Source organism: Brassica napus, chromosome A9 (assembly GCF_020379485.1).
Source record: "Brassica napus cultivar Da-Ae chromosome A9, Da-Ae, whole genome shotgun sequence".
Taxonomy (NCBI): Eukaryota; Viridiplantae; Streptophyta; class Magnoliopsida; order Brassicales; family Brassicaceae; genus Brassica; species Brassica napus.
The window spans coordinates 11439416-11450480 of NC_063442.1; the positions used below are offsets into that span (position 1 = coordinate 11439416).

An 11065-nucleotide genomic window follows, 5' to 3' on the forward strand; every position below is an offset into this window, starting at 1 on the left:
TAAAACTTTGTCTAACTTTTCAACTTTTGATTAAAAATAAGAAAAGTTCTATATATATAAATGTATATGTATTTGTTCCTCCTTGCTCATGTCGTGGTGTGAGCTGTAGTGGTCTTCTGCTCCGGTTCCTCTCTGGTGTTTCCCTCGGTGGTGTTCCACTTCGCCTTCATCAGTTTGTTCTTTTGACGGCTGGCCATTTCAGATAGATGACTGGATGTAATAGTGCTGGTTTGCTGACGCGGTGGTGGACTTTCCAGTGAAGTGGTTTAGGTTGTTGGTTGCAGATTTGAGAAGGTCAACTCAACTTAATATTTTTCTAAAGATGTTTTAATTAATTTGGGGTATTTCGGGGATATAAAAAATCTAGACTAATATCTAATAAGAAATTCATTTCATGGATGAACTTCTTTCTAGATATTTGAATGAGTTGTAAACAATAGATTCATATCCACGTGATCACATGATGGAGTATAGTTAGGGTGCCTTTGAGTCAATTTTGCTTTAAAATCCAAAGTTCTCATACTAATAAGAATGAATTGGTAGGATAATTATATTGAGAAAAATATTAGACAAATAACTATGTAATAAAGTAGGAAGTTTGAGGTGATAATTTGGCATGAAAATATATCACTCTCTCATTTTCTGCGTGTGAAAGTTTGGCAAATGCATTGTCTAAATTTTACTATACTATTATATTCACACATTTTTTTTATAATTTCATATTTTCGACGTTTTGTTTTAGAAATTCTCTTTGCTTACCGGAGCAATCTTTATTCACCGCGTAAAAGATAGATTCGAGCAATTGGGAAGTTGACACAAGAAAATAATTATCATAATATAAATCATAAAAACTATACTATAATATATGTGTTTGACAAATAGTATAGAATAATCAATTTTTACAAATAGCATATAAGTAAACATAATTGTCTTACTAACTACAATAATTAACCCAAGCAAAATAAAAACACTCAACGCATGGAACAAAATAAAGACCAAAACATATTATAATTTTCCATTATCACCGTAAACGAAACAAAAACATAGAGAAAGATGAGGAAGAAAAGAGGGAAAAAAGAAGGACAAGAAGAATGAGAAAAATAAAAAGGAACAAAGAGAAGAAAAAAGTGGAGAAATATGTAATAGAAAAAGTACTATAAAAAAATTATATTGTGTTACTAAAATAGAATAGTATTTAGTACTTACAATATTTTATAACCAATTACATATTAGTTGTTCAAGGAGAGTTAAGACTCTAGACAAATCAATTCATATAAAATTATTTAATCTATATACTCTAACATGATATATCAAATGTTATAATATATATATATATATATATGTTTTAAAATTTTCGAAACACATCATAAATAGAAATATATATATATATATATATTTCTGAGAGTATTTTATAAATCTGAATAATTGTTTTTAAAGAAGCTAGAAAATAAATAAGATTAGAGGGAAAACATCTTACAACAAAATAAAAAGAAAATAAAGAAAAAACAAAGCCACTACATATGCTTATACATAAGGTTATAATTGCAATTAATACATAATATATATTGTGTATCCTAGCCATTTAGTTGCTGTGGTTATTTGCCTAATTAATTTTTTTTCATGGTTATATTTGCCAATTTCTCTACTAAAAAACCACTATCGGGTAGTTATTTTTAATTTATAAAATCGACGGTGGGTATTTATAATATAATTGAATATGGTTGTCTTGTCTGTATATTTTATGGATCGAAGGTGCAGTATGTCAATGAAGAAGCTGTAGGCGTCGTTAATTTGTTTTAACTATCTGAGAGCTTCTCTTGGATATATCAGTAACTTGCGACAAATTTAATGCATGTTTGTTCCATTCTTTTGCAAATGATCACGCGGATAGCTTATGATATTGCAATTTACGATATAGGAGTTTTACGATAATCATAGATTTCATTTGTGGTTTTTAGCAGTTTATTTGTTCTTTTTGCTACTTTTTTTTTACAAAAGGTTTGCTATTAAATACTGCTAGAAAAGTAACAAGAGCATGGCTCAGCCATAGAGTTCAGAATAAGAAGTCTGCTACTTATTTTTCAAGTAATCTTTTGTTATAAATAAACATTAGTATAAAAAAATTTAACATTTTACAAAAAATGATACAATGATACAATGTCTTTCTATCCAAGATATCAAATATTCAGGGTTCAATAATAATCATGATGTTTAGATTCTGAGTTTGAAAAGAACATTAAGACTTTGTATTGCTAAACAAAGCTCAATAAATAAATGAAGATGCCACTCGTGATGCTAACGATCTTCTCCATTTAGCTTTACAAAAAGATGTGTCTCTTTCTAACAACTTTGTTCTTCAATGGGTTTATGCGTTAGCCTACAATTGTGAAGGAATCTACAATGGTCCATATATGCACAATTTAATATATACTATTACATATTGATTTCATAGATACTTTGAGGATAAAACAGAATTTTTTTTTTTTAGTTTGGACATGGGTACATCTAATTTTTGGCTTTGAAGATGCCGTCAAAAAATGCCAGTATCAAACGAGGGTTTATCGACTTGGCAAAGCCGATAAAAAGGCCGATATACCAATTTTAAAACTTCACGCTTTATTTTCTTCAATATTTTCCTAAGAATGTTATCGACATCTTATGATAGTTCTAAAGACATCTTGATTTTTGTGCAGATAGGGCAAACACAAAAAATAAACATGAGTGAATTTGTTAGTTTTTTTTCGGTGTAAAGTCTTGTAAATACCTAATCCTACGATGTCTTATGCTTTTTTTTTTGGACATCCGATGTTTTATGCTTTGTTTAGTCGTTGAATGGAAAAATCACATGTCAATGGAAAATCACATGTTCAGCTGTAGTTAAATCACAGAATTTCCAAGTTCTTGATTTATAAACTAAATGTTCAAATAAACCTTTTACGCATAACTATAGTATTTAAATAACAAAAGCAAACGGCCTTGCTATTTTCTTAGATAAGTGTCAACAAAATATCCAGACCCAAAGAATCAAAAGGAAACTGATATAAATACATAGCCCCAAACTGCTATACCTAAAATTTTGGTATTAAACTCGATCTGACATAAGAATCAAATGATTATCCAAAATATAAAAATATATTCAAAAAAATAAAAATAAATATATATTAAAAAACTATTAGTTATATTAATATTTGTAATAATTTAAGTATCATATATTATAATTATAAACTGGAATATATTAATTAATATCTTGTTATTTTTGTAGTTTGGATATTTTGAATAATTTAGATACAATAACTGAACTGTATCCATAGTTATTTGCAAATAAAAAAAATAAACTAACGAATATTTGAATAAAAACCGAACCATACAAATCCTGACCACAAAAATTAAAAAATACTCGAGTAAAACCTATCAAAATACTCGTCGTATATAGTTTAATTGTTTATTTTTATTTGCAAATAATTATGGATACTCGAGTAAAACGTATCAAAATATCCGTTGGATTAGTCGGTTGGGCATGACTCCCCAAGTTATTTAGAAAGAAAAAAACCTATCAACATATCCAGAATTTAAAAGATCTAATCTGAACCGAAACCAGAAGCAGCGCACCTAAATCTTGAATTTAAAGAGTTAGGTTTCGAATTCGACCCACATGGTTAGGCCATAACTTTGTCGGCCACGAAGCCTAACAAAACTAACTTGGTGAAGGAATCCGAAATTTAACGTGCCAGATCCCATAATATTTAACAGCCCATTAAGATAAACCAAAGCCCACACCTAAATAGTCAAGTAACCCGAAACATACCGGGTCAGAATCTTCACTGTACGAATCGAAAAGAAGGACACGGCGTGGATCGCGATGATGGTCTCTCGTATGAACAATTGAACATTCATCCTTCTTACCCGACAACTTTAATCAAAAAGATCCGACCACAGCTTTTAAAAAGAAATAATTAAAATCCTCAAATTGCTCGAACAAAATGTTGTTCCTGTACTATCGTTTGTAGCTTTCCCAGATCCTTTTCTCCATTTCTCCCCCATAAGCTGAATACACAATGAAAACAGAGACGTAGCAAATCGTGAGATCTTGATCTGAGAAGACTTAGAGGTTCTGTTTCTTCTCTGTGATTGCGTTAAGATGTTATATAAGCTCTGACAAATGATGGGTCTCGATCAAGTTTCCGTCTTTATTAGTTTTTTTTTGGGTTCTCTCTGATATTGATTTTATTTACAAAAAATGTTTTTTCTTTTATGCACAGATTTGGTATTATTGGTATGGTTTTGTTCGTTGCAATATCCACTAGCTTAGATGAAGACTATATTAAATGAAACCAAAACTTGTTAGAGAACTTCTTTTCCTGAAGATGTTACCTTGTTTGCTTTTTATATAAGATGATCACATTTATTTCGAATAACTGAACTGAGAATTGGGGAAATGATTCTGAATAAATACTTTTTGTTGCAGGTCCTTGTCTCTGAGTAGCTCAAAGAGCTGATTCAAAATCGTTGGATGGTCTTGAGAAACACCCACATTCCAAGATTTTAGAAAAAGTGATGTGCGTTTTTATATTTCACATATGTTACGCCATCTTGGATGGCTATTTGGATTGAGCAGAAGAAGAAGTAGGCGAGCAAAGACACTTGACGCTAAACCTTACATAGATAATAGGGTTAAGCCAGTACTAATGGTTGACACGGTTCAAGAAGTTGCCATTTATATCCACAGGTTTCATAACCTTGATCTTTTCCAACAAGGGTATGTGACATTTCTTTGCCTTAACTCAACATTTTTTCTAGAAAAAGAGTTCTAATTCATTTATTTTTATTAGATGGTATCAAATAAAAATCACCATGAGATGGGAAGATGGTGATAACACTACTCGTGGTATTCCTTCACGAGTCGTTCAGTATGAAGGTACTTTATATAGCTTTCTTGTGATCTTGTCTCTTTTTGAGTATAGTTTAGACAGAGAGGATTGGTTTTGTTACAGCTCTGGAATCAGGCTCTAATGGAGTGTGGAGGATAGATGATAAAGATAATAGTTTCTTCACACAGCCTTTCCAAATCAAATACGCAAGGCAGGACGTTCGTCTGTGTATGATGATTTCATTCACTTTGCCACTACAAAGATACGACGTAACAATCTCTACCTACTCATTACGCACCCTAACAACTTCGAAAGTTATGTTTTGTTATATGAAGTTGTGAGATGAATCTTTGGAACGCAGGGGTCGGCTACATCTGCTGCTATATTGAAATTTGAGCTCATGTATGCCCCAGCTATGGATAATGCATCAACGAAGCAATTAGAAGCTTTGCCTGCTGCGATTCATGAGTTTCGTATTCCACCTAAGGCTCTTACAGGCTTGCATTCATACTGTCCTGTGCATTTTGATACACTCCATGCGGTGCTTGTTGATGTGAGTGTCCACATCAGTGTGTTGAAATCTGCTGCTTATAGACGACCTCCAAGTCTATCAAGGTTTGTCAAAAAAGATTTTTTTTTTTGCATTTTACATAACTTAATATCGGGAAAATGTTCAGTTCCAACCTCAAACAATTTCCTTCGTGTTTTTTCCTACCTCAACTTTGTTATCGTGATGATTTCATCTTAAACTAACATTTTATTTCAAATAATTTATCTAAATATCAAATTCAAACCTAAATCAACTTTGACCAAAATGATGTTTTGGTCAACCATCCTTAAATTTACCCGAAAAATATACTAAAAACCCCAAATGTATTGAAAATTTTAAAACTATTTTAAAACCTGAAAAACCTAATATACTTTAAATCCAAAAGTGTTCCGAAATTTTATCCCAAAACCTAAAAATGTTTGTGTTCTACATAACTTTATATTTCTAGTTATTTGATATCTCAATCTCAACGTGTTTTGAAGCAGAGTGGTAAGTAACAGTAAAAGTGTCAGTGGCAGCAGTGCTCAATCTTTCAAGAAAGTATGTCCTTATGATTCATTACTGTTTCAGTCTTTTGTTTTGTCTAGATTTAAACCTCTTATTGATTGTTTGTAAACACTTTTGTTAATTGACTAGGCACTTGGTCTGCTTGCTTCTGCTGACAAGAAAATGGTGTTATTCGTTAAAGCATTACTTGGAGCACGCGACATTCTACTCGAGGAAATGACAAGACTTAGCGAGGCAATTGGAAAATCAATTGATTTGTCTGAATTTGTATCAGATATGAACAGTGTTCCCTTATCTCAGTTACCAGTTGCTGGTTCAGGACAAGGCAAGGAACAAAACAGTCCTCTTGAGGTCCTTGCTTTTATTTTTGATGCTAACTAGTTTTTTTATCTGACTATATTTTTCTTCTTATTTTAAAATTTTCCATTCTTTGGTACAGAAGCTGCATATTACATTTGATGTAGCAAATGATGACTGGCTTCATGAACTCTCCAAGGATCATCTAACTCGTTTATTCCACTTACTTGGCACTCAGCTTCATTATCTTTGGAACACGTTTCTTGGATTTCACCGGTAATTTCTTTTGGACTTAAATGATTTATGATTGTTCTCTAAAAGCTAAGATCAACATTCTTGGCTTTTATAGGGATAATAACACAAAAATATTGGAGTATCTTCGTGATATTTGGAGAAAAGATCGAAGAGCTGAATGGTCGATATGGATGGTGTACTCTAAGGTTGAAATGCCACATCATTTTATAAACAGTGGAATGAGTGATATCATAAACCACAGTGCACACAAACGAGCCTCAAGTGTCTTGAAGTTGACTGATGTGAGTTTTAGTGTTCTGTCTCTATTTTGTCAATTTTTTGTTGGCTCATACAAGTTTTGCTCTGATGCAGCCTGCACAACTTGCAGCTAACCGTGCTGAACTTCACCGTCGAAGCATCGCGCAAATGAGGGTTTGTTCTGTGCTCTCTGTCCCATCTTGGCATCACAAGCTGTTGATTTTGATGTGTCAATGCATTTTTTCTTGTGTGGTGCAGATTAACAACCGGTCAATACAAGACATGCATATACTTGGGGATCCTATGAGAGTTCCTATTATTATAATCGAACGTGTCTTGAATGCACCAAGACGCACTTTAAGTGATAATTCTTACTTGAGACACGTGGATATGCTCGATTCTGGCTTGCTCAACGCAGTCAATGATGAAGGGGAGAAAACAAAAGCTACTAGCTCTCAGAAAAGCGCTCGTGAGCTAAAGATAGTTGTTTTCGTTCATGGTTTCCAGGCAAGTATCTTAAGCTATTAGCATCTGTTTATCACTCTATTGATAAAGTTTTTGTTCATATTTGCTATAATAGGGGCATCACTTGGACTTGAGGCTTGTTCGGAACCAGTGGCTTATGATAGATCCGAAGATAGAGTTTCTCATGTCCGAGGCAAATGAGGAGAAAACACATGGCGATTTCAGAGAAATGGGACAAAGGCTGGCGCAAGAGGTTGTTTCTTTCCTCAAGAGGAAGAAGGATAGGTATGCGAGACAAGGACATTTGAAAAGCATCAAGTTGAGTTTTGTTGGGCATTCTATTGGTAACGTCATCATCAGAACAGCAATCTCTGGTAAATGTCCTTTAGAAATCTCGTTGATGTTGAGTGATTCATCTTTTTAGTTTTGTTTCATCTTTTTTTTTTGATGTTTCAGATGGTTTGATGGAACCATTCAGGAAGTATCTACATACGTACCTATCGCTTTCGGGTCCACACTTGGGTTATCTGTACAGTACAAACTCTTTGTTTAACTCAGGACTTTGGCTCTTAAAGAAGTTGAAGAGTACACAGGTTATTCATCAGCTTACACTCACTGATGATCCTGATCTCCGGCAGACTTTCTTTTACAAACTCTGCAAGGTAGAGACAAACATCTCAACTTTTCTTCACAGGTTCAGTTTTTGTTGTTCTGTTCTAATATTTGGTTTTGAATCCTTTTCAGCAAAAGACGTTGGAACATTTCAAAAATATAATTCTCCTGTCCTCACCCCAGGTACTACTTACTCTTCCCCATGGTTCTAAAGAATCGGTCTAGGCAGCAACTTGGTCTTAGTCGAAATGATTTTATAAAAAATCTGAGTTTTTTTGAAGAATCTAATTTATAGGACTCAAATTGGTTAAAAATGTCTTAAATTGTTTAAAATTGGTATAAATCTATCTAAACTAGTATAAATCTATTAAATTAAGCTATAATTTTGGTACTAATTCACAAATTTTTCTTTCGCTTTATAATTCATCAAAATAACTTTATAATTAAATCCAAAAAGTAAAATAGTTTATTTAAATGTAAATATAATAAATCGTTAACGCCTACCTATTTCTTGAACATTGCTCTTCCCTCTCTCTTTAAGGTTGATTGTGTGAAGAAGTTTGAGAGTTGTGAAGATAATGAAACATCTTTTGTTATGTGACTGTTATACAATGCAGGATGGTTATGTTCCATATCACTCAGCAAGAATTGAATCGTGCCAACCAGCTTCATTCGACAGTACAAAAAGGGGAATCGCATTCCTGGAAATGCTGAATAATTGTATGGACCAGTTACGTGGACCAGCCCCTGAAGCGCCGCATCAGCAAAGGGTTTTCATGCGCTGCGATGTTAACTTCGACATGACTGTGTATGGACGTAACCTGAACTCGTTCATCGGACGTGCTGCCCATATAGAGTTCTTGGAGTCTGATATCTTTGCAAGATTCATAATGTGGTCATTTCAAGATCTGTTCCGCTGATTTTTCCAGAACAGGATGTTGAATTTTGTACAAATTTTGGTGGGACTATAAACTGTTGTATATTAGCTCAGTGCCGGTGCAGAATTTTACAAGGCCGCAAAGAGAAAAATCGACCGTATTAATTTATTACAAATGTGATAATTTATAAAAACAATTTTGCACACTCATGACTTGAACTCACCATCTCTTAACCTCTGAGAAATTTACTAAGGGACTCAACACAAGAAAAGCTAAATGTTGGGTTTAAATGGTTTGATGGGATGAGATATTGAGTTTCATACGTAAACATCATAAAATCTTGGTAAGCTGAGTTTTGTTGGGCATTCTATTGGCAACGTCATCATCAGAACAGCAATCGCTGTAAATATTCTTAGAAAATCGTGTTGATTTTGAGTGATTCATCTTTTGGTTTTGTTTCACCTTCGTTTTTTTTTGCTGTTTCAGATGGTTTGATGGAACCATTCAGGAAGTATCTACACACATATCTATCGCTTTCGGGTTCTCACTTGGGTTACCTGTACAGTACAAACTCTTTGTTTAACTCGGGACTTTAGCTCTTAAAGAAGTTAAAGAGTACACAGGTTATTCATCAGCTTACACTCACTGATGATCCTGATCTCCGACAGACTTTCTTTTACAAACTCTGCAAGGTAGACACAAAGATCTTAACTTTTCTTCACAGGCTCAGTTTTTGTTGTTCTGTTCTAATATTTGGTTTTAAATTCTTTTTAGCAAAAGATGTTGAAAAATTTCAGAAATATAATTCTCCTGTCGTCACCCCAGGTACTCCTTACTCTTCCCAATGGCTCTAAAAATCGGTTTAGGCCGCAATTGGGTCTAAGCCAAAACGACTTTTAAAAAAAAAAGATTTATATGACTCAAATCGGTTTAAATTTTTCTAAATCTGTTTAAATTGGTTAAATCGATTTATATTAGTCTAAATCTATTAAATTAAGCAATAATCTTGGTACAAATTCACAAATTGTCTAATTTATTTTGTTTTGTATATCTAATGTTGATAATTCATCAAAATAAATCTATAACTTGACCTAAAAACTAAAATATTTTATATATATGTAAAATATAAATATAATAAATTAATAATTTATTATAGTAATATATATATATTAGTTATATATAAATATATGATAAATATTCTTTACTTTATATAATAAAAAATAAATTATATGAATTATATATTTGTTCGCAACAGAATTGCATAATAACCATTAGGAAGCTTGGAAACTCTAATTAACTATTCCATATACTTAATGTTTCTACTAGGACTTGGGATTTCCAAAGAGAATTATGGATGTTCATACGATTGTTTTATGTGCATAGCTTTTTGAACTCCGAAAGCATCTTTATCAAATTCTGAGATTAAAACCATTCTGGTGTGAGTAACTTTTAAAAAATATCAAGCATCTTTCATAGGGTTTAGGGGCTCCTATGGCAACCCAAAAACCTAGGTTAGACCCATTGTAATGGACGAATTCAACAACGGATTTTAGCACAGTCGAACGACAATTGAAACTTTATTAGCAGAAGTGGCTACTTTGTTGAAACTTCATTAGCAATAATCATCATTCGACTCTGCTAAAATCCGTTGTTGAATTCGTCGGTGGCTATTATGCAATTTATAAATTTTATATATATCATTCTCCCACTTTCAATGAGTCGCTCTAACCTTTTTGTACAATCACAGATAGTGACCCTAATTTTGTTTTATCCCCTAGTCTGTGCATTATATTCCAATGTTTTCTTATGTAGAAGTGAAACTCTTGTATCATTTCATGCCAATAAATTCCAAAGCAAAGCCTACTATGTGTACCCTATTTTCTTTCTTTGTCAATACAATTACTAGGGTTTTCTATTTCTTCTTAAAAAATGCTCAAAGTTATACAAACAAAATGATGCAAACTACCTACGTTATTTCTACGTTAGAATGAGTCATCAAAATCTACACGTTATACGTTCAAATTCTACTATGATTCTTTAAAATGTATTCATGCACCTTGACCTATCTTTTGTTTTGATCAAACACCTTGACCTATATATCTAAACTGCCTATTCTAAGCTATCGAGGACCCATATTCACTCGTTCGTAATTGGGCCTAGCTATAATGTTCAAATCATATTATTCATACTGAAAATCGTTATGAATAGTTCACAGCCCCAGTTTTGATATAAAAATACACGCAAGTCCTTATGCACAACTGAGATAACAGGGGAAAATCCCGTGTTTTTCATCATTCTTCGAATTTATTGGCAATGTAATTTATCTGACGTATGATATGAAGATAGACATAAACTACTAATCCTTATATCAAAATATTCCCCAGCTCATTCTTTCA

The 11065-nt window shown here is 32.7% G+C and overlaps 1 protein-coding gene across 2 annotated transcripts; it reads left to right on the forward strand.

Moving 5' to 3' along the window:
- The first annotated feature begins 3762 nt into the window (after positions 1–3762).
- On the forward strand, positions 3763–8876 carry LOC106366586 (protein FAM135B). Of its 2 annotated transcripts, none has more exons than XM_013806225.3 (15): positions 3763–4108; positions 4466–4756; positions 4830–4915; positions 4992–5137; positions 5230–5483; positions 5901–5958; positions 6055–6276; positions 6365–6498; positions 6572–6758; positions 6829–6888; positions 6973–7221; positions 7295–7553; positions 7636–7841; positions 7924–7974; positions 8409–8876. In XM_013806225.3, the coding sequence occupies exons 2-15, from the start codon at positions 4578–4580 to the stop codon at positions 8709–8711; spliced, it is 2394 nt and encodes a 797-aa protein (XP_013661679.1). In that variant the 5' UTR covers positions 3763–4108; positions 4466–4577; the 3' UTR covers positions 8712–8876. The 2 variants fall into 2 exon arrangements, with proteins under 2 accessions (XP_013661679.1, XP_013661680.1); XM_013806226.3 differs by having other exon boundaries at positions 5904–5958.
- Positions 8877–11065: the final 2189 nt, after the last annotated feature.